Below are 21,553 nucleotides of genomic sequence, written 5' to 3'. Positions count from 1 at the left end.
CCAAGCGCCAATACCGGGTGTATCATACTTGGCACGTAATTTTGTTAGCGCCGTGAAAGCTGTCCTTCAACTAGCAAATCCGAACCCGCCTTGTGTGACAACGTGGTCAATGAATTTTTCAGGGTGCCGAACTAACCCGCGCGCAGCACCTACCAACGTGCTATCTGGTATTACAAGGTGATCTCACCTTCCGGCAACACTATCTGAATCAGTGGTGACTGTAACCGTTGCACAACTATGTCAGGACGTCGCGCAGTGCCTCGGTGAAAACTTGACCTGAGTCTTTGATCATGACTTTTTTTAGAAAAAATTCATCCTTTGGGAACTTAGTCCCGCCTAATCTATCGTATGTACGTGTAAGTTCTGGCGTGGTATCGATAGAAATCAAGGACTCCGCTAGCTTGTTGTCGGGCAAGGGCCGTTTTTTTTGCTGAGTTCGTGCAGAGGGAATGATGGGGTGTGAGATGAGTGGTTCCTACTACCTACAGCTCATCCTTTCCTATATTTCAATTCCGCAACAAACAACGTGCCCTACGAGCTGTCCTGGGGTGTGAGAATAGGTTGTGACATTAACTATTTAGTGTCATTACGAAGCTACGCGATCACTGCCTCATCACTTGCGTGCTCAGACAGCGGAACTCCGCAAATACATGATCAGTTGTCTGGACATCAAGGACTGGATTGGTTGCTAGACATTCCGGATAATGGGCGGGCGGTTCATCAACTTCCAGTAGTGGCACAACAAGAAATGGGCTTGTCTACATGAACCTTCGTCTTAAATATACTTTGAAACACCATAACTTGAATAAATACCATGACGCATCCTCGACCAAATTTTCCCTCCCTGCAGAACACTCAGCAAGTATTTCCCTACACAGTATTGTTGGTTGGCACATGTACATGCTCCCGGAAGACAATCGAATTCATGCTGGTTTCTGCATCGCAGTCAGCTATGAGTTTGGCGTGATATTCTCGAATGCTGAGGATCAGGCGTGGTCCCAGCACAAACACCTGCACACCAATAGAATCTGAAGAGCACCACTGAGTGTCGAAATTCCCATAGAACTTGAAATCTACAAAAATGATGAGCAGTGGTTACACGTAGATGCCAGCGACAGGTCAGCGCACCTCGAGCTCTGGAGAGTTAGTAACAAAGTCAAGGCAAGAGGCCCCAACAAAGCTAGCACGTGCGGAACTTGAGCAGAATAAGATAAGTGCATTCACACTACAAACTCACCTTGCAAAATACAGCACGTGAGATCTTATCAGCACCCTGAAACAATCCCCGATGGTCGATTCTGTCGATGGGCCGAGTCGTCGCAGGTGACGGAAATGTTTCACAGCAATCCAGACTGAAAGACACAGTGCGAGGACCTCCCAAACAGTGTTGAGCATCCAAGCTATTGAAAACAGGAGCTCGCCATCTCCCCAAAATGCATAACTGCACATATACATGCCAGAGAGCATCAGCTCCCCTGATGTCCGTCCAATGAGCCATGTTCTTCAGGTCAACAAGTAAACCTTACCCGTTACAATATGCTTGAGTATTATTGCCACAAGTACTCCGCAGACGACGTTGACAGACAGAGATAATAACAAGAAAGACAAGCATGATTCTAGATCTCTAATACATGGCATACAACCGAGCAATTATGATGGCTTGCATCGTGTTTCAGTCGAGTCGATATCACAGAGGTATTGCAGCTCACCGTCCAACATGGCAGTTACGATCATACTTGTCACATTCAATGTGCAACTCAAAATGTAGCCTGGAGCATTCAATCAGCGATCACTCTCACTAGGATCAAACACTCCAACTCACACCTATCGAGTCATTATGTTGAGCCAAGTTGAATGGTCAGAATTTCACACACCCCTAAAAGTGAATCTATTCATTAGATGTGAATGAGATGGTTGCAAAATACTCACTGCATCTGTCAGCGGGACAAATGGCATATTTACTGTGTGCCGCCGGTCAGAAGAAACAAACACGGTACATGTGAGGCATACGCAGAGCGTTGTACCCCAACGCCGCCTAGTGACGGAAACCTTTTAAGCTCGCCGCGAGACACGACGAACTCGCGTATCTCACGTCCAAGTCATCAGATCGACACCGTGTTCCGATAGTACATACAGTAATGATTGAAGTATGTAGGCGATCCCATGAACTAGACCATGGCAATATTTGGAACAGTAGTATCTTCATCTGATCATCGATGACTCAATTCAGAGCTCTTGCAAGTTTGGAGATGCTGTGGAGTAGTTTTTTTGCCTTCTTCGACACCCTCGGGACGTAGAAAATGAGTAGTTAGATACTCGGAACAAGTGAAATTGCGAGGTGGGCAGGAGCAAGAGACGCTGTGCCACGGCTCACCTCACTTGATCTGCGTTTAGACTGAACATCTACGTCAGCCGAGGCACGAGGCTGACTTAGAAAACCAAGTCCGTCTATCGTCACGGCCGTAGCTTAGTCAGCCACTCAGGCTTTGTCCCACCACTTCTTGCTCGCGACACACGGGTTGCGAATACACCGCTCCAAGAGGATAAAAGTCTGAAATTTCGACTGCAGTCACAACACTACCACCATCGACTGTCTTCAAGGTCAACAAGACACTAGATATCGGGTAGACTCCGGAACAGGAAGAAACCGGAAAGGAACGCGTAGACCGTAGCAAAATACTCGGCCGATGGCGACATCGAGCAACCTATGGCGAAAGAAAAGCAACAATATCATCAAGGAGTTTACCATGATCTATAGCCATCAATCTCCCTGCTGTATGGAGGCCATCTAGACGAGTTGCCCAGAATCCCGGATTCACTCACCCAATTTCAATATTTGATGACGAGACAATTCTGAAGCTGACTCGAATGACCTTTCAGCGGCGAAGACCCTGACCGTGGCACCACAAGGGGTAGATAGAAGTCGAGGAACTTGGCGTCCTAAGATGATTTGTCAGATAATAGGTCATGAATGTAGTCCTCAGCGAAGGCATCTTGGGCAGCGATCAGGATAATCAGTGGAGAAGCACAACAGAACCGAATTCGTCAAAGATACTACACCAGCAATAACAGCTCTTCTCAAATACCCTCTAGTGCCCTAGGAAGGTTTATAACACCCAGTCCTTTATATCTTTGCTGATTCTGCATCACATATGTAGGAAGGATCAGTTTTTGATGTTCCCAGTGTCAAATCTGGATTTCCTTTTTGGTCGCATACACTCAAACTTTCTGTTGCAACTTGCTGCCCGAAATATCATATTGACTTCAATCTTCCCATCTTGTTGATGGACTAGAGCATGAGTGTTTTGCTGGCTTTTTGGGGGTAAGGAGGTTGCTTGGTGACACCGTGAGTGGCTTGCCGAACATATGACGTTTTCGAGCGTAGATATTGCGGACAGTCTCCCAACCACTGGATGGTTTCGTCTATGCTGGGGCAAATGGAGCAGTGCGGGTTTCGCTTTTTCTCCTTATCTTGTTGGTTTCACATTATTTATAGGGCATGATTGTTCTAGTAACCCGACCTTTTTATCCTGACTGAACATCAGTGAACGCCTGAGTCCTAATGGCGTCCCACCCGACCTATGAAGCGCATGGGCAACCATATGTGGACGAAAAGGCGTCGATGACTGCCGAAAAGCAAGATTTGGGAGGTTCTAGAGATGTTTTCGCTGAAGATGGCGTCCACCAGATTCAGTACAAAACACTCAGCTGGCAGGTGCGTCTATGCAAGATTGCACGAAGTAAAATCTTGATCGACGTTACAGGCTGTCAGCCTCCTCATGATAGCCGAAATCGTCAGCAATGGTATCCTGTCTCTTCCAAGCGCACTGGCAGTCGTTGGTGAGCCCGCTGTCCTGTAAATTCCATGAGGAGCAGCGTTTTAACTTACAAATCCCCAGGTATTGTGCCCGCTGTCATTCTAATCGTGTTTCTCGGTATTTTTGGCCTGTACACTGCCAAGTTGCTCGTCGACTTCAAGCTGAATCATCCTAACGTGCATACCATGGGTAATAAATTCTGTCGTTAATGGTTTTCAAATATCTGAGATGCTCTAGGTGACGCTGGATACATTATGTCCGGACCTGTAGCTCGGGAGGTGCTTGCCTTCGGAACTGTTGCTTTCGCTGTGTTTGCTTCTGTGGGTCATCGAGTCAACTAGAATGTGTCACAACTGAATTATGCCAAACAGGGCTCTGAACTACTTTCCAGCCAACAGGCACTGTCAACGCTTTCGAATCAAGGCGTATGCAGCATGTATCTGGTTATTATCGCTGGTGCCGTTGGTTTCTTGATTTCACTACCGCGGACACTGGATCGCTTGGCATGGATGGGTTTTCTTAGCGCAATAGTCATTGCCGTGGCTGGTTTCGTTGCAATGATTGGAGCAGGGGCGAACCCAGTTCCTGGACGGTCTCTGACAGTAGCTGCATCTAGTAACTTTTTCGATGCTTTCCTGGCTGTCACAAATCCTGTGGGTATCTTCTTGTGTCTTCGAGTTAGTCAGCTCGCTTATCCGCTCATTAGGTTTTTGCATACGCAGGTACGGAAATTTTGTAATGTTAATCGTCATTTCTGAATGTTTTATTAGGACACTTCATGTATGACTTTGCGCATGGTATTTCCGCTGAAGCTGACCTCTGACAGGTTCTTTATTCTGATATCTGAGATGCGTAGACCCGAGGATGCTATGAAGGTCAGAACGTTGCTGTACTTGATATTGTGACTCTGAAGACCTCTTTCAGGCAGCATGGTGTCTGCAAGGCTTTGCTACAGTATTTTATACTGTTTTCAGCGTAGTCGTATATGTCTACATTGGAAACACGGTGCAGTCCCCGGCCCTTTTTTCTCTTCCTCCGGCATGGGCAAAGGCAACGTTCGCTATTGCTCTCGCAAATTTCCTGTTGTCAGTGATACTTTGCTGTTTGGTCTAATCCTTACTAAATCATTTTCGGGAAGCACTTCCGGGCTATACGTTCATACAGCTGCAAAGCTGGTGTTTGTTCGCATATTTCGTCATTCAGAGCACATCCATTCGCATACCTTACTCGGATGGACGGTTTGGACTCTGCTGTGTTTCACAGGCGTAGCTGTCGCTGCAATTCTCGCTATCGCAGTTCCGATATTTTCCTACCTAATCGGCATTGCGGCAGCCCTCTTTGCCGCATGGTACACGTACGGTTTGGCCGGATTCTTCTGGTTGCATGACGTATATCATCTCAAGGGTGGCGTAGACGGGCTCAAAGGACGGCCAATTGGGACTATACTCGCAGTGCTGACTATCATTGCCGGCGCTTTCATCTGTGCCGCTGGGACTTATGTGTCGATAAAGGTCAGTGTTCGTGTCTTCGCATCTGACACTCGTCTCACCGTCAGTGATCAATAATAGCTCATCGTCGAAGCATACGCCAGTGGCCAGGTTGGTAAACCTTTTATTTGCTAGGGGGGTTCCATTGCGGCATAGTGTGTAGTCCGTGTAGGGTCCTTTAAAATTAATATTAGAGCTTTTCCAAGGACAGTTAGATCATAGGTTTGGTTGGGCCTGAGAATTTAGTCAGTGATGTGACCCAGATCATTAATAGTCCGTGATACGTACGTACTTGACGCGCTCCAAATGCGCTGGTTGCCGGAACTTGGTCCCAGTGGGACATTCATATCAGTGACGTCTTTTTGGCTGCGTAATGATAGGTAGCTACGCCCCAGTCAAAGCCGATCAACGCTGAGGCCTGAGGACATGATCTTTTGGCTCGAGGATGTATAGTTTGTTGGCTTAGAGTCCAGTCGGTATCTTGTGAGCGCCAGTGATGACGTTCAACGACAGACTTCTCAAGGGCCCAGGTCATGTATCATGTGGAATATCGCGGAGATTTGCTCCGGATTGTTGCCTCGGATACTGGTATACATGTGTGCGATGGAAAGTAATTGAAAATTCGAAACACGCGTGTCATGACTCGGATTTATCGTACATAGCCTTTGATGAGCGCAGCTTTGAAAGCACGCCTGGAGAGTTGACTGTTCCCGACTGCGACTACCCACACCTTTCTCTTCTGCTATGACCGCCGCTGCTAGACAGCATGAGCTCCCTATATTCGCACGTCCTCCAAAGACGTGGACCCAGACGCTCAATGGGTTGTTCTTCTTCATATTGTTTATCCCAGGATGTCTCATGATTCACGGGTTTCAACTTTTCATTCTACTGCCCTTGAAGCTTTTCTCGTCAAGCCCACGAGCCTGGAAGTTATATGACGAGGGGGTACGATATACGAAGGGCGCTTTTGCGACGCTTATGAGTGAGTCATCATACATGATGCCGGCGATACGCTATATGACGACACGTACTATGTACTAGATTTGATGAATCAATGGTTTGCCCCGACACGTCTTTCCATCACATTCGAGCGGGCAGGACCAGGGAAATTCACGGAGGAGGAAATCAAACATATAGTCGAACGCGATGCGTCTGGCAGGGTGGTGGCCTTACGCCTACCGTCTAAAACGGTCGTTATCGCGAACCATCAGGTTCGTCATCACCCTGATCGTGTAGCGTCCGCTGATTCGCTCTCAGGTCTACTCTGACTGGTGGTATGTCTGGTGCCTCACATACTTCATGGGAACGCACAAGGATGTCTTCATTGTATTGAAGAACAGCCTGAAGTGGATTCCTCTCGTTGGGCCAGTACGTGGAATCCGTGAATTTGAGGCTCTTTGCTAAATGACGACGAAGGCAATGCAAATATTTAGATTCATCTTTCTAGCGCGTTCATGGGCCTCTGACCGAATACAATTATCAGCGAAACTCACAAAAATCGGCCGACAAGCAGAACAAGAAGACAACCCATTCACGTTTATTCTATTTCCAGAAGGCACCCTCGTGAGCAAAGATACACGCCCTATCAGCAGGAAATACGCGGATAAGCTTGGTGTTGTGCGTTTCTACTACCATTCTGAGTGAAGTCGATGACGACCATATTTCCTCTAGCCCGATCCACTAAATATCTTGCTGCCTCGGTCGACGGGGCTTCACTATAGTCTTCGCTCACTTGCGTCGCGCGTGCCATCTTTGAAATTGATCGACATCACGATGGTATATCCAGGTATGTTCCTGGCTGCTCTCATACTCCGCTAACCATCGTTACTGCTGCTAGGCATACCACCAAAGGGATACGGACAATCTTTCTACACACTCCGCTCGATATTCTGCGACCGCGTACCTCCGCCTATAGTGCACATGCATCTAAGAATATTTGACGTCGCAAAGGATGTTCCCATAGGAGACATCTCAGGGACGAATCCCGCTGTGACTCCGGACGGATCTAAACACGAGCCTATTGAGGTGGACTTCCCAGAACAGGAGAAGACTGTCTTTGATGAATGGCTTAGGAAGTTGTGGATGGACAAGGATGAATTTATCACAACGTTCCATCGCTTAGATGGCTTCCCCTCTGGTCATCCCGGTACTGTTGAAATCCCACTAGAACTAGGGAGTAAACGGGAGATACCGATTGCTTTCTGTTGTTTTGTTCCAGTGGCAGCATGTGTATTATGGTCAAGGTTGGTGCAGGCTGTTTCATGACGGTTTGTTGTGTACTATGTTGTAATTCTGGATGTCTCTCGGAGTCTTTGATGTAGTAATACTTAACAAGTTCTGGGCTGGATGAGGTGAGATGATGTAAACAATTAGGCGGACGAAGTCGAGTGGTAAGTATGGTACTATACAAGTTGCAGCTCATGATTGTTGCGGGCGTTGTGACTCTATGGTCTTGATGATGAATAAACTGGTATCCATGAAGCGGTCCACACAATTCAAGAGACAGCTCTCCTCCCCACGGGCGAAGCGAGACCCTGGAGTGCCGGTGACACATCTGCATCAAATAATTTATCAAGGGAAGGGTCACGAATGCCAAGACGGAGGCTCACTTGTCCCAACACATGCTTGTTAGGTTATGCACGGTGGAGTTGATGCGAGCTTGAGCTTGTTCACGTTCTAAGAACGTAGCAAGCTCTTTCTATAAAAGCTGCCTGAGAATCAATGGGAAGTGTTAAATGTGGCCACGCACTTGGGTAGCCTCGTCGAACTTGACGTTGTCCATTATGTGGTTAGACCAAGACAACTAGTCTGTGAAACGAATTTGCTACAGGAAAAGTCAAGATTAAATTTGGAAATAATTTCTCACGTTTGGTTCCGCGAAGGTTGATCGATCGGCATATTGAAGCTCGATGTTTATGTTCGTCTCAGCGGCTGGCTGGTTGGCAAGAGGACTCATCTATAAGTTAGGTTCATTCGTCGCAACCCAACAAACATTGTTGCGATGGTTCAATTTTGCTGGCGATTGACCTAGGACAGTACAGGCACTCATGTCGACATAGCCTGGCCCCGTGGCACTACACGTGAGATTCTGTCAATTAAGCATACCTGCAATACAAATGGTCATCATGAATAGGAAAGATTACTGCCTCATGTTTCCTTGCATAAGTAGCCCATCCATCCTCAGCAGCTCCCATATCCTTCAATGGCTTCAACTTCCGACTACCATCTCCAGCCTGCTACTAACTGGTCAACCGAACCTCCTCTGTATGTTTCCATCCACTCCACTGACGTAGCTCATTGTTCAAAACTTTCTTGATGTCCTCAGCGTGGGATACCTAAGTCGTAAAACTCTTCCCATAAAGCGCAACGACGCAGAACCTCTCACCCGAGAGGACGTTCAGTTCGATCTCCTTTGCCATATATTCAATGACAAGCACAAAGTTTTCACCCCCCAAGCCCCCAGCGAGGATCCCAAGGTCCACTTCTGCGATCTCTACGTCAATGCGCTGTATATGTCACACAAGTGTTCCAAAGTCCTCAAAGACAAGATGGCCGAAACACCCGCCTTTGCAGTCGAGCTTGCCAAAATTTCTCTTCTGACAAATGTGGGGCGCATCAACACCACTATGGCATGTAAGTCTGCATCCTACTTCGTTCCTTAAACGTGCTCATAACGAAGGCAGTCTTTCCAGAAATGAAGACAGCCTTGCGGACTTATCATCCGGTACCCTCGCTTCAAAAGACCGATGGTAATGCCCAAGATGCCCCGCGGATCAAGAACTGTCTCAAGGCTGCCTTGCTCCCATCTGAGCTCAAGAACATGCCTCCGTCTACTCCGGAAGAAATCTTGCAGAAGAGCGTACGCGAATTCATCACCATGGTTCTTCATGCAGCAGCTCATCTTCATACCGCCAGAGGGCTCGTGAACTTCCATCTACAAGTGTTGTGAATTTAATATTCGTTCTAGCAAACCATGCGGGCGTAAGGTTTCTATTTGTGTCTAGTCTCCTCACACTGACTGCTTGTCAGCCCCTTGCAAGTACTCACTTCGATCCGCCCCTGAACTTCCTGGATCTTTTTTTGCCCATCAACATAGCTTCAGCTGACCGCGCGCGCGCGTTTCTATGGCTCGTATTTCACTATCTGGAGGGCCCTGATCAACCAAATCCGTACGATGATGACTACTCCCGCCAAAATCCTGGCAAGGTTCCTTGGCTGCGCCGTCTCACAGAAGCAGAAATGGCACAGGAAAATGTAGACTCTCCTGATGAAATCGAATGGGGCAAGTCGATGTCAGCACAAAGAAACCTCTTTCTGCAAAGACTCGTCCACTCTATCGAAAAAGAGAAAAAGGTCAAGGCCGCTGCGTCTGCATCTAAATGTGCGACTATTTGTCGTTCACTGATTTAGTTATCCGTTAACCATTTGATCAGTGACTGAGCCCACTTCTGGTCGTTCAAGACCCTCCAGATCACAGCAAGAAGGTACCAGGGACAAACCTTACATCCATTATCTTCCCCCCGACCGTGCACCTCAGATTACCCGTTCTGGTATGCTCTTCCTTGGTGCTTCTGGGTGTTCCGTTCTCATATCCCTACAGTTAGCGAAGACCATAGAGTCAACTATAGTAGCTCTCGTGGACTTCATAGAAGCATGCTGCAACGTGGGTGACAAGTAGTGTTTCGTGTATATTGATGTGTATGGGCACCATTAGATGCTTGGCAGGTCGTCACTTCTACCGATCCCTTGGCAGACTCGGATGAAGAACTACAGGATGAACACGTTAGACTTGATTACAGTAAGCGACAATAAGTCATCAGGCCATAGTCTCAATGTTGACGTTACTAAGGCAGACGTGTAGACGTTATCGCTCGATTGCGTGGGCGGCCTCCATCACCACTTCCAGATCTACTGCCACCGGCCAGCAGCACTAGTTCATACCCGCCACCTAGTAGTATTTCTGATACCCGTGAACACCGGTGGCGAACGGTGGAATCGTGGAAGTAGTTCACAGTCACGCGTCCCACGGACAAAAGGAAGTAATCAAGTACCGACAGCCCTTGTGTGCATAATACCCATACCCAAGGGGATATACTCCCTCGGAAAAGTTGTACTCGTACTAGTAAGAACTACTAATGGCAACACGTAAATGATGGTGTGTAAGCGTAGGCAGTGGTGTCGAAGGAGCGCACGTGTACCAGACAGGATTTGCGATCGTACAACGCGGTGCGGTAAGAAGTAAAAGAAGCAGCGGATTTGTGTCCAGACGGTTACGCAACCCCGTGTCATCAAGACACGCGGCAGCGTATTTACACTAAGGAGAAGACTAAGTCCAATAAGCTGTCCATGGAAATGACTGCACGGCAGTACCAAGATAAAGTCCAAAATGTCTGTGTTCAAAAAGCCCCAGGCAATGACATAATTGGATGCTCGAAGCCAGAGCGTCCTCTTAGTTGCATCTCCGCGGGAGCGCTGTGTCTCTTTGACCGAGGTTGATGGTTTGCGAGGCATGCGAGAGGAGGGGACGTGCGACGTTTGATGGTGGTAATCATTTCACGAGCAGTGTTGGCTCGGCCAAGGGCGTGCATATTGGACTCAGTGAACTTGCACATCACATTACCACGAGCACGAGGACTGGCTACCTCGATGTTCGGGTAACAAGGAGAGTTGGGCATGGTGCTTGTCCGCATATAAGAAATAGGAGTCACTGCTCTGACGACGCCTGACGGGCATATGTAATCTGCCGATGTTGATACTAGGGTTTCGTGTCCGAGACAGTCCGTGTAGACGGTGAGTTTTTGGCACTCCTTAGGAACATGGGTAGACGGGGTGTTGCAAAGATTGGCTCATTGGCCATCGGTGGGGGAGGATGGGGTGGTCCAACGCGGGCGATGATCTCTTCCAGCGATGGAAGTTTGCGTCTACCCAAGTTCAGGTCTGTCTTGGGCTTGCTGATAGGCAAACGACAATCCGTCTGTTCGTGCCAGGTGCGGCGCTCGTGGAGGCCTTTTCCAATCCAACCATCATGCTCCTCGGCAGATGAGTAAGAAGACGGTGAGCCGAGGCCGAGAGATGGGAATGTACAATAATTAACGCCAGGGAACTCCACAGGAATCTTAGAACCTGTAGTAGACAACGTAGGTTCCTGGATTCTTGATAGGAAGGATGCACGACGTTCGACTGTAAATAAGCGCATAACGGAATGAGATCGTAACTCATTCATGACACCGATCCATTTGACTCACGTTGTTTATTTCTCTGGTTCTTGATGGCAAGTTCCTTGCGCAGATCTGGGACCTTTCTCGAACCGAGCGCAGCTCTCTTGTCACGCGACACTTCGAGAAGCAGATCAAACTGATCACGATGAAGCTCTCTTGGAGGAGGACAGTCTGCAGGACGAAGAGGAGACGAATGCCTGGGAGATATGGCTGGAAAGTGATATTGGGGGCTCGGCGACCGTGGGCGGTGCTCGCAATCATCCTTGTCTGTGCTGCGTGCGGAAAGAAACGGGGAGTAGGGCTCTGGACATGCCTTGACTGGCGAAGCAGGGGAAATGCGGATGTGAGGGATGGATGTACCGATGGCGGATAACATGGCTTGGGAGGGCGACCGGCGCCAACTGTAAAAAGAATGAAAGAATGAAAAGAATGGAAGCTTGTCGGGTGGACGTATAAAAGGAGCGGTAAAGGTGGCAAACACGAGGAGTTTCACCACGCTCGCGAGTCGCAGCGCTAGATATGTTAGTACATAAAGCGGCGTGCCACACTAGGAATTGCTCAGTCCTGGTTTATCTTATCATCCAGATTTCACCTGGTTGTACAGAACGACAACACTGTATCCTGCCAACAGAATTAATAGCACCGCTTTTCCATCATGCCAGCTGGCTTACTGTAACTCCACGGGCCGCCCAAGCATTTTCCCGGTACCACTTTCAAACACTCATATCACAAAATCTACATCGTTACAGAGCGTGGTATCTCCTACTGATACTGATATTACAACAATAACAAGGGCGAGGACATGTTTCACCAGCCTGAATCCCAATTTTCAACCCAACCGATCACAGGCCTTCCGCTGCAATTGCCTCTTTTTGTTTCTCGTGGAACAGCTTCTCTGCATCAGTCCAGACCCTTTTAGTCTTTCGTCGAGGAAGCTCCAAGAGTGATGGTAACAAATCGTTGCTGAATTGTTCAGAAGCCTCGCGGGGCAACAGCGTTGGTAGGTGATCAATGGAGATCACCGACAACAACGGCAAATCTTGTCTGGTGCACAAGTCAAGACATTAGCTGGTTCAGGCAATGTACCAATGTTACGCACCCGAGATCAACAGGAACAGTTGGTTCGGAAAAAGTTGTGTTTATACTATAAATTGGGATGGGGTTGAATGGGTTTGTCGTGTCGCAACTGACATCCACAACTACCGACAGCCGTCTATTTTGGCCGGCAGCGATAATTTGGTCTTTGCCCAAGAAAGGTGGGATAAAAGACGACAGGTAGATGCAATTTACAAAGATATCCACGTCAAGGATTTCCTGGAATGGACCACCTTTGGCAGTCTCAGCCATATCCCACTTTAATATGTCGTCCCTACGAAGACTTGTCAAGACATATACTGCCTAGCTTCGTGCGATCACTCACTCAGACAAACCGATCTTGCGGAAAAGATCCACAGCTCCGCGTCCACATCGTCCGAGGGCACCGATCACGAGAGCTTTGACGCCCTTGGCGCTGCCACCGAGTGTGTTCTTGACACCTTCGATCATGGCAGTCTCATTCTCGTAGGGTTCTAGATGGCCCAACTTTTCTCCTGATCGTCGTGCAGCCAAAGCGAGTGCGCCAGCGGCGGCACCAGCAAAGCCAGCATGATATCCAAAAGCAGCAACACGCCGACCCGTAGCATCGGTGAGGAACTCCAAATCATAGAGTGTACCTCCTCCCTTGTGGAAGCGAGCCAGTACGGATGACCATCCTGCTTGACGCTTATAGCAGTGAGCAAACTGAATGTGTGTGTGAGGCAGGGGTTCCTGAGATGCTGGAAGCTCCTTCAACCCGATGATGAGGGCATCTGTAGGGGCCGTGGGCCATGAGCTGTTATCCACTAACGTACAACCAACACTACGACGGGTGTTTAGCGGACGACAACAGTTATATTATTCGCACATACGCTTCGAACTCAACGTCATCGAAAATTCGTTGTTCATCACGTTCGACGCTGATTTGGAAGCCAGCATCAATCAGCTTCTTCGCCGTGGTAGGCGTAAGGGCTGAGCGACGCTCAAACTCCTTCTTTTCGCAACGAAGCCATAGGTGTTGGGTAGACATGATTGATCGAGGTGTACACCCTAGTTTGTTCTAACTGACGAATATTTAATAACTATGCGATCAAGCAGAGTCAAAGTGACTCGCGATCGGAGTCACTCAGAACTTTAATTTTAAAATGAGATTTTACGATCATGTGACTTGACGCGTCGTGAAACGCGTGACCCGAGCTCAAGGAGACTTAGCCAGAACCTCTGGGTCAGCGACTGGACTATATATGCATGCTCGACATAGCGCACATACTGCCACTTGCACGTCGAATTATGGAGTATAGACGGTTTCATAGTGATAACGAATCTATCACCTTTTAGCAGTCTGGTAGGCCCAGGGCCCCGAACTAGAAAAGAAAGGACAAACACACTCCGGAAGTCTCTGGCAAGTCTGTAACATCAAATTAGCAACATCTTATTGTCACCTGTCAGAGTCTTACACTGAGGTATCTCTTAATGATCTCGCCCATTGAATGATTAATAATTCCTGCAATACCTACCATGTCGACGCTCATCAACCTAGGAGGCCTTCGCCGCTTTTATTCTCCTGCAAGCTGCATGTGAAGCGACCGTATGTTTAATTGGCATTGCACACACAAAATTTCAGAGCGGAAAATCGAGAATGGCGACGGACACAGCGCGTTCCAGTGTATGCCAATTCAGTCACATGTATAAGGTATATTGGCAAAGCTTATATTAACTTCGTCTGCTACTTAGTACTTAAATATTCATAGACTACTATGCACGACGCAACACAATTTCCCAAGATACTGGGGTTAAATTTTTTGAACTTACTCCCAGTAGCGAAACGACCAGGAGCACGTTACAACAATAACATTTGTGTTTTCTCTATCTGAATTAGGATTGCCCGTATAACCTCGCTGCAGCCTCCAGTTTCCCACTCTCGAACTTTTTGTACCGATCAACAGCAGTCCCCGCTGGAACATACGGGTCGCCTCGAACAAGGCCTTCCATTGTCTCTTTCGTGTATTCTTCAAGCGTAAGCCAGAAACGACTCAGTCCTTGCGTTGCACCTTGGACTAACGCACAGGTCAAGAGACAGTAGAGACGAAAAAGAATTGAAGGGAACCCACAGCCGTGCAGCTCCGACTCGACGAGTCTTCACGACAATAAGTTCGATAACGATGAAATAAATGAAGTAACTCACGGAGGAATAATCTCGACCACGTGAACATTCTTCTTCTTGAGCTGAACAGCTAGTGAGATACTCAAACTGTGGAGGGCAGATTTTGTTGCACAGTAGTCAGGGACTCCGGCGGCGGGATAGATGGATAGTCCTGAGGAAACTGGGTACAAGAATGTCGGACGGCCTTGCTCCTGCACAAGGGTCAGGGATAAAAGGAAAATAAAAAAGTGCTCATACTCCAAGCTTGATAAGATGAGGGAGGAAGAAAGTAATCATCCTGACAATCGAAGTATAATTGGTGGCGAGTTCACACTCGAGAGCTGGCAGAAATTAGTATGTCATAGGTGCACAGTGGGAGAGGCCTACAGTCGAGATCAATGGTATCTGGCCTCGTGAAGTCGAAAGCACATTGAATGCCATTCGAGAAAAGAACAGCGTCAAGCTAAAAAGTCGGTCAGTTGGTTTAAAGGGGATAGTGCTACGGGTACATACGTCTGGGTAAGTGTTGACAATCTCCTCGATAGAAGACTTGAGAGCGTTGCGCTCTGAAAGCACGTCAAGAGTAACACTCTTGAGTCGTCCGGTGGCATTGTGGGATGCAACCAGTTCGTCGAGCCTTTCCTTGCGGCGACCGCAGACAACGACGGTTGGCTGAGAAGGGAGGTCCAAGATTGCAAGGGCAAGGGAACGACCTATCCCTGACGTAGATCCAATGACAAGGACACACTTACAATCGCTGATGCTAGGCATGATGGAGGAGCAAGTTTTGTGGAGATAGGCTGAGAGTAGTTGGAGAAGGGGATGAATGCGCCAACCTTTATAACTACGTGATCATGATCTGTACTCTGTCGTCATCACAGCCACTTACTGTGACAGGATGATGCATTTATACGAGGGATCAAAATTGCATTGCCACTGGGACGCGTACGCTCGATTTTCTGTTCCTGAGTGCAATATGGATAGGCTGACACTTATATCATCCCATGTGCCCATGGTTCCGCCAGCAGTCTGATGTTGTATAAGCTTCGTGCAAAGGGGACCGAACTCGCTATGCCTTCGAAGTGCCGAGAATAGTATCTCGAAAAAGCGATGCTGTACAGCAAAGAGAGATCATCGATCAGCGCTTCAGCTTCCATGCGCCTGCGAAAAAGCTACGCACCTCGTAATGACCTACCGAAAAATCTTTGATAGGGTCGGAATATTCCAACAACAGCTTGCTCATTCACAGCAAACTCGCGCTGTCGCAGAGAAGAGCTTCAAGGAAAAACTCACTCGCAGAATGGGCCTAGCGCTTCCGCAAGCAGCTCCATCTGTAACGCCAGGAAATAAACTGCATCAAGCACAACTTGTTGAGGTCAAACTACCACTGATTTGAGGGGAGGAGATGCTACACGAAAGTCTGGGGACAATGGAAGCTGGCAGGGAATGTTTCTTCAATATTGCAGCTCAAGCGGTTGTTGTATGTCGAGGTGCTAGAACTGCAGGGTAGTGGCATGTAGTCACAGTAATATTGATGAAAACAGTCGTGAAGAAGCCGTTAGAAAATTCGTGCACTGAAAATGCAGTTGCACATAGCGTAGCATTACTTGGATTCACAAACGAAGCATGAACCAGTGCCATTTCTCTTCAAAAGACGGAAGTAAAACGTTGATGAGTTGGATGGTGTATTACAGCAATTCATTTATGTCCACAGAATTTTGCTTGTTAAATACGACAACGATGATGGAGGTATGATGCCGATGAGCATAGCGCTAGCCGCAAGTCACGTGTTCACGGTACTAGCCCTGATGCTCCATTACGTACATATATTAAGTTGATATTTCGGTTCAAGCCTTCAAGCTTCTGCAGTGACCTGCTGGTGATTCTGTCTGAAGCAGTCAGATCTCGCGTTGCCTTTTGTATGCAACCACTCAGTAAAATGCAGGATCATGCACATGTGCTGAAAAGTTCTCAATGCACCGAAATTGTCAATGATCAAAGCGGTTTTGGTCAAGCGCTGCAGGGAGAATCGATTATCGATTGAGTTTGCCGCATGGGCCTCCTCGTGGCTACCTCATGAACTCTGAAAGCTATAATTTACATCCACGATCCCTCCAAGCTACCCTCTGACCTTTGCATACAAGATGCCCAACAAAATACCCATGCCTACTGCTGCAGACATCACTCGCATGACATACAAAGGGGCAGAACAGCTCCGGAGCGAGCAGCGTCCTAGGAGGGGACCCAAATAAACTGGACTTTGGGATAGTACCGACCTGCTATAATTGCGACATACCTATCATGGGTCGTAAAGTACGTCCAAATAGTTACGCTTTAGCCCGTAATTGACTTCGAGTCATTAGCCCTTGATCTGCTCGGGTTGTAGATCCGCTGTATTCTGCTCGAAGAATGTCAATTTACATCTCCATTAATATCCAGGCACTCGCTTATCTTCGACTTTTCAGTGCCATACCGCAAACTGGAAGGCAGGGAGGTTTGGAGCCCAAGGTCACAAATTCTTCTGTGCAAAGAATAAGGTACGAATGATCAGTGCTTACCTGTTCTTTCCCAGAGTACCGTTTATTCGTAGTGTCTGATGAATTCCATCTCAGGTACATATGGAGAAGGTCCCGCACGTGCAAGCTCTTCTGAAGCAATTTCCCTGGGGTCGCATCGAGACGGATGGCACCTTTGCCGAACCCATCGTACGCGCCTATCACAAGGTCTTGGGTGCAGAGGGTTTCGGCTACTGGAGCATTCCGGGAGGCTCCAACCCACACCTTCAGCAGCCAAGTAATACTTCCGGCCCGTCTGGAGCGCTTCGCGTCGACGATACAAAGGGATTTGAACACGGCTACATGCTGCTTTCAAATAAACTATTGACGGATGAGACTGGCTGGAAACTGGAGAAGCGTTTAATCCCCCGATTGGTTTTTGAGCTTGGCACGGAGCCTGAGCTTGCTTCCAACGTGGATATCGTGGACTGGGATTCATGGTACAAGTGGCGAAATATCCCCAAGGAATCACCAGCAGCCTTGTTGCTGCATTACCCTCTCACCGTATACCAGCTTTTGGTGAACGTGCTCCAGGTCGCAGGGCCAAAAAGAAGTTCTTCAGAGAATCGTCAGGCGCTCAACGTACATTATATCGGCGCTGAAGTTGAATTGAATATGCTTCCCCTGTATGTGGGGACTGTCAGCGGCTAAACTTTCCATGCTGATTATCATCATCATGCTAGATTCTCTGAACTAGCGTTGCTGCTTCCTCACACAGATATCAAGATGACTTTCTTCGGCATCGCAGTCCACTCTATTGTTAGTAAGGCAAAGAAGAATAGCATCGCTATGAAGGCGAAGCAGAACGAGCCAGTCTACACCTACACCAGCCCTGCATCTTGCGGAGCCAGCACTCTGTCCCTTTTTCTCCACGGAGATCATGAAAATTGGGACCCGCGGCTCCCTTTGCTCGTAGGAAGCAAACCAGACGCTATCGTCGGTCTGAATGCTGGGCTCACCAGTTACCCAGCGTGGCAGTTCGTCATCTTGTGCTGTCACACTGATAATACGCCTTTTGCCGTCTCCGAATACGCAGAACAATCCGCCGAACTTCAAAGAGATGCAATTCCCCAGATCATTGCCCATGCCCTCCCTCGCTTACACTCAGCAGGCATGCCTGGCTCGGAGATATACAATCTTACGCGGCCCAGAGAATACCCCATCGCATTTAATCCATTTCAACGTCCTGGACAGAGAAACTTGGGCTCGGTGCGATTGCCGAACGTACCGAATGGGTTTACGATGAGAGTGGTTGGTGGCGACGAGCAGGAGATAATCCACCCCGCATCCGCTGGTGTCCCTGTACCAGTTCCAGACATGAGCGAGTTGCTCCAGAAGACGGAGCAGTTTTCGCTGAACCGTTTGGATTGAGTATCTTGGCATCTACACATATCTCCACCGGAGATGCGTCAAATGACGAACACTACATCGAGTAGGCAATACTGTTCATCAGGCATTCAGAGGATTTGTAGTGACTCGTTTACACGTCCCTGACTACTTCAACTATATGCAACCTGGTTTTTCCAATTGGGACTCAGATTTTCGCATTGTATTTCAGTAGTGCAGCACTCCCAAATTCCAGAGAATTCTTTTTGAGACAAGAACATGAACGACAATCACTATACACTTTTGAGCCTGATTGCAGAGGGAAACTACGTTCCACACATTCCAATACGTGTGCTTTATGTCTGAGTCATTGCCTTGAAACGCCCATGCATCTTCGTTGCAGCCTCCAACTTCCCTTCCTCAAACTGTTTGTGCTGTTCGATGACCATCCCCGCTGGAACGTATGGGTCACCTCGAACAAGGCCCTCCATCGTCACCTTCGTGTATTCTTCGAGCGAAAGCCAGAAATTGGATAGACGTTGCGTTGTGCCTTCGACTGACGCGCAGGTCAAGAGACAGTAGACACGGAAAACTGGAAGGGAACTCACAGTCATGCAATTCCGACTCGACGAGTCTTTAATCGACCATGAGACCGACGACAACGGAACAAATAGTGTCACTCACGGAGGGATAATCTCGACTACATGAACATTCTTCTCCTTAAGCTGAATAGCGAGTGAGATACTCAAGCTGTGAACAGCAGATTTTGTCGCGCAGTAATTAGCAATTCCAGTGGCGGGAACAATGGAAAGTCCTGAAGAAACTGTGTACAAGAATGTCGGACGGCCTTGCTCCTGCACGAGGGTCAGATAAACAAGAAAAGAATAAAAAATGCTCATACCCCAAGCTTGATAAGATGAGGGAGGAAGAAGGTGATCATTCTGACAATTGAGGTGTAATTGGTGGCGAGTTCGCACTCGAGAACTGACCGAAATTAGTATGTCATAGGTGCACAGTGGGAGAGAGACCTACAGTCGAGATCAATGGTATCTGGCCTCGTGAAGTCGAAAGCACGTTGAATGCCACTCGAGAAGAGAACAGCGTCAAGCTAAGAAGCCGGTCAGCTTGTTCACAGGGGACAGTGCTACGGGTACATACGTCTGGGTAAGTGTTGACGATATCTTCGATAGAAGACTTGAGAGCGTTGCGCTCTGAAAGCACGTCAAGAGTGACACTTTTGAGTCGTCCGGTGGCATTGTGGGAGGCAACCAGTTCGTCGAGCCTTTCCTTGCGGCGCCCACAGACAATGACGGTTGGCTGAGAAGGGAGGTCCAAGATTGCAAGGGCAAGGGCCCGACCTATTCCTGCAGTGGATCCAACGACGAGGATGCACTTTGAATCGCTGATGCTGGGCATGATAGAAGAGTAAGTTTGATAATTTGCTGAAAGAAAGGGGCGTGAAAGCGCTGACCTTTATACCTGCGACTGCCTGTTCAAAATTGACTTGTCATTACAGCCGCGATACATGAATAATCATCGATGCGTCATTCGATGCCACTGTGCGAGACTCATTTTCAGCGTTTTTTTTCAGCTGTGTAACAAGGAATGGTTGATGTATCTGATCTGTTCGCCGTAGAATACGTCCTTGTTCGGCTCTCATTGCTCTATGTGATGATTTGTCAACAGTTGGTCACCCTAGGTCATCTGCATCAAATTTTAACGGCACGATTTACAATGTGGCCCATCAGCCAGTGCACATGAAATAACACCAGCCGTTCACTTCGCACCAAATATCGTGAGGAACATAGTAAACATAGCGTGTAATACTCATAAGTTCTCAGTTGGCAACTTGGATCCAAACCAAATTCATTCATCGTGATGGCGGATGACCAACATTTACCTTCCGACGTGTCCACCCCATACGAGTCCGTCGATGAACACGAAATCAAGGTGAGCGTCAAATTCAGGGTCGAGTATTGATTATCTGATCAATTTGAACGGCAGAAAAACATTACGGAGGCAGATGAATTGAAGCAGGAGGGCAATGAGTCGTTCCGGGCCAGTAGATGGAGTGAAGCTCTCGTGTCATACAGAACTGCTCTGAGTCAACTACCCAGACGAAAGCCGCAGCCTCCTTCCTCAGATAACTCACAGGATGATACGTCAGATCACGGTGGTGCCCGATCGGCGAGTTCAGGCGAGGTGCCAACGCGAGAGGAGGGGCCAGAGCCAGCCAGCATCCCCTCGGAGCTCGAGGCAGAATGTGCCAAGGCTCGAGCCGTGTTGAACGCCAACATTGGTGCATGTCTGGTAAAACTTGTATGCAAATCAATCCTTGATGTTTCAAAGATCTCACTGTAATCGATCAGAGCGATTACAGCGGTGCAGTTGAATCATGCACCCAATGTAAGTCGTCTGCAAAAACAGAAAGAATATCCCTACATGTTTCGCTGCAGCATTACTCGATGACCCTCACTATATCAAGGCCCTGCAGCGGCGAGCGGCTTCTAACGAACATCTCGACACATGGTCATCTTTGACACAAGCACAAGAAGGTATGATTTACTGCTCAAGGGCATCTTAAGGTATCTTAAGTAAAATCATCTAGATTACAAGTCACTCCTGGAATTGCTACCCCCTACGTCTCCTCAGGTGGCACAGACCAAGCGGAGCCTGCAGCTTCTTGAACCTCGCCAGCAAGCAGCTCAGAAGAAAGAAATGGCCGAAATGACGGGCAAACTGAAGAACCTCGGCAATAGTATACTGGGTATGTCGTCATTTTCCTCTGCAAACTGATAAGCCTGACGGTGAAACTGTCAGGCAATTTCGGATTGTCCACTGACAACTTCAAGTTTGAACCAAATGGTCAAGGCGGTTACTCGATGAACTTTGCTCGATAGTATTGATCTTGAATTCCTTCAAATCGCGATAT

The 21,553-nt window shown here is 48.0% G+C and overlaps 10 protein-coding genes across 10 annotated transcripts; 5 read left to right on the top strand and 5 right to left on the bottom strand.

Annotated features, from left to right (window-relative positions):
* Window positions 1–3,562: 3,562 nt before the first annotated feature.
* F5891DRAFT_1194838 (transmembrane amino acid transporter protein-domain-containing protein) lies at window positions 3,563–5,440 on the top strand (the record flags this gene model as incomplete). The annotated part of the gene is made up of 11 exons (XM_041368010.1): window positions 3,563–3,715; window positions 3,765–3,840; window positions 3,900–4,007; window positions 4,056–4,138; window positions 4,190–4,471; window positions 4,525–4,540; window positions 4,589–4,598; window positions 4,645–4,693; window positions 4,743–4,903; window positions 4,957–5,329; window positions 5,387–5,440. 11 exons carry the CDS (start codon window positions 3,563–3,565, stop codon window positions 5,438–5,440), a joined length of 1,365 nt encoding a protein of 454 aa, XP_041220436.1.
* Window positions 5,441–5,922: 482 nt separating this feature from the next.
* Window positions 5,923–7,661, top strand: F5891DRAFT_704268 (acyltransferase-domain-containing protein). The gene is made up of 6 exons (XM_041372879.1): window positions 5,923–6,287; window positions 6,347–6,516; window positions 6,563–6,673; window positions 6,722–6,922; window positions 6,977–7,091; window positions 7,143–7,661. Exons 1-6 carry the CDS (start codon window positions 6,050–6,052, stop codon window positions 7,568–7,570), a joined length of 1,263 nt encoding a protein of 420 aa, XP_041220435.1. The 5' UTR covers window positions 5,923–6,049; the 3' UTR covers window positions 7,571–7,661.
* A 62-nt stretch (window positions 7,662–7,723) lies between these two features.
* On the bottom strand, window positions 7,724–8,087 carry F5891DRAFT_960870 (Tim10/DDP family zinc finger-domain-containing protein; the record flags this gene model as incomplete). The annotated part of the gene is made up of 3 exons (XM_041375777.1): window positions 7,724–7,859; window positions 7,915–8,003; window positions 8,055–8,087. 3 exons carry the CDS (start codon window positions 8,085–8,087, stop codon window positions 7,724–7,726), a joined length of 258 nt encoding a protein of 85 aa, XP_041220434.1.
* Window positions 8,088–8,262: 175 nt separating this feature from the next.
* Window positions 8,263–10,312, top strand: F5891DRAFT_1152029 (uncharacterized protein; the record flags this gene model as incomplete). The annotated part of the gene is made up of 10 exons (XM_041365160.1): window positions 8,263–8,385; window positions 8,439–8,569; window positions 8,631–8,938; window positions 8,989–9,164; window positions 9,221–9,286; window positions 9,335–9,686; window positions 9,739–9,855; window positions 9,906–9,968; window positions 10,020–10,103; window positions 10,155–10,312. The coding sequence occupies exons 2-10, from the start codon at window positions 8,508–8,510 to the stop codon at window positions 10,310–10,312; spliced, it is 1,386 nt and encodes a 461-aa protein (XP_041220433.1). The 5' UTR covers window positions 8,263–8,385; window positions 8,439–8,507.
* A 537-nt stretch (window positions 10,313–10,849) lies between these two features.
* On the bottom strand, window positions 10,850–12,203 carry F5891DRAFT_704123 (uncharacterized protein). The gene is made up of 2 exons (XM_041372878.1): window positions 11,551–12,203; window positions 10,850–11,485 (listed from the first exon to the last, which is right to left on the bottom strand). Exons 1-2 carry the CDS (start codon window positions 11,897–11,899, stop codon window positions 11,061–11,063), a joined length of 774 nt encoding a protein of 257 aa, XP_041220432.1. The 5' UTR covers window positions 11,900–12,203; the 3' UTR covers window positions 10,850–11,060.
* Window positions 12,204–12,365: 162 nt separating this feature from the next.
* Window positions 12,366–13,627, bottom strand: F5891DRAFT_960949 (saccharopine dehydrogenase; the record flags this gene model as incomplete). Its single annotated transcript, XM_041375783.1, has 4 exons — window positions 12,366–12,567; window positions 12,623–12,892; window positions 12,944–13,420; window positions 13,470–13,627. 4 exons carry the CDS (start codon window positions 13,625–13,627, stop codon window positions 12,366–12,368), a joined length of 1,107 nt encoding a protein of 368 aa, XP_041220431.1.
* Window positions 13,628–14,359: 732 nt separating this feature from the next.
* F5891DRAFT_704075 (uncharacterized protein) lies at window positions 14,360–15,855 on the bottom strand. Its single transcript, XM_041372877.1, has 5 exons — window positions 15,254–15,855; window positions 15,128–15,203; window positions 14,999–15,081; window positions 14,783–14,952; window positions 14,360–14,734 (listed from the first exon to the last, which is right to left on the bottom strand). The coding sequence occupies exons 1-5, from the start codon at window positions 15,509–15,511 to the stop codon at window positions 14,473–14,475; spliced, it is 849 nt and encodes a 282-aa protein (XP_041220430.1). The 5' UTR covers window positions 15,512–15,855; the 3' UTR covers window positions 14,360–14,472.
* A 1,058-nt stretch (window positions 15,856–16,913) lies between these two features.
* On the top strand, window positions 16,914–18,822 carry F5891DRAFT_704043 (uncharacterized protein). Its single transcript, XM_041372876.1, has 5 exons — window positions 16,914–17,053; window positions 17,104–17,151; window positions 17,206–17,277; window positions 17,353–17,921; window positions 17,979–18,822. The coding sequence occupies exons 1-5, from the start codon at window positions 17,042–17,044 to the stop codon at window positions 18,664–18,666; spliced, it is 1,389 nt and encodes a 462-aa protein (XP_041220429.1). The 5' UTR covers window positions 16,914–17,041; the 3' UTR covers window positions 18,667–18,822.
* On the bottom strand, window positions 18,822–20,037 carry F5891DRAFT_1254493 (uncharacterized protein; the record flags this gene model as incomplete). The annotated part of the gene is made up of 6 exons (XM_041369958.1): window positions 18,822–19,177; window positions 19,230–19,255; window positions 19,306–19,475; window positions 19,523–19,605; window positions 19,654–19,729; window positions 19,780–20,037. The coding sequence occupies 6 exons, from the start codon at window positions 20,035–20,037 to the stop codon at window positions 18,978–18,980; spliced, it is 813 nt and encodes a 270-aa protein (XP_041220428.1). The 3' UTR covers window positions 18,822–18,977.
* A 462-nt stretch (window positions 20,038–20,499) lies between these two features.
* F5891DRAFT_1194829 (TPR-like protein) lies at window positions 20,500–21,521 on the top strand (the record flags this gene model as incomplete). The annotated part of the gene is made up of 6 exons (XM_041368009.1): window positions 20,500–20,571; window positions 20,626–20,940; window positions 20,991–21,027; window positions 21,078–21,176; window positions 21,230–21,388; window positions 21,442–21,521. The coding sequence occupies 6 exons, from the start codon at window positions 20,500–20,502 to the stop codon at window positions 21,519–21,521; spliced, it is 762 nt and encodes a 253-aa protein (XP_041220427.1).
* Between the last annotated feature and the right edge of the window lie 32 nt (window positions 21,522–21,553).

The sequence above is a fragment of the Suillus fuscotomentosus genome (genome assembly GCF_016647785.1).
Source record: "Suillus fuscotomentosus strain FC203 chromosome Unknown F5891scaffold_74, whole genome shotgun sequence".
In the NCBI taxonomy this organism is placed as follows: domain Eukaryota; kingdom Fungi; phylum Basidiomycota; class Agaricomycetes; order Boletales; family Suillaceae; genus Suillus; species Suillus fuscotomentosus.
This window is presented reverse-complemented; position numbering and strand designations above follow the sequence as displayed.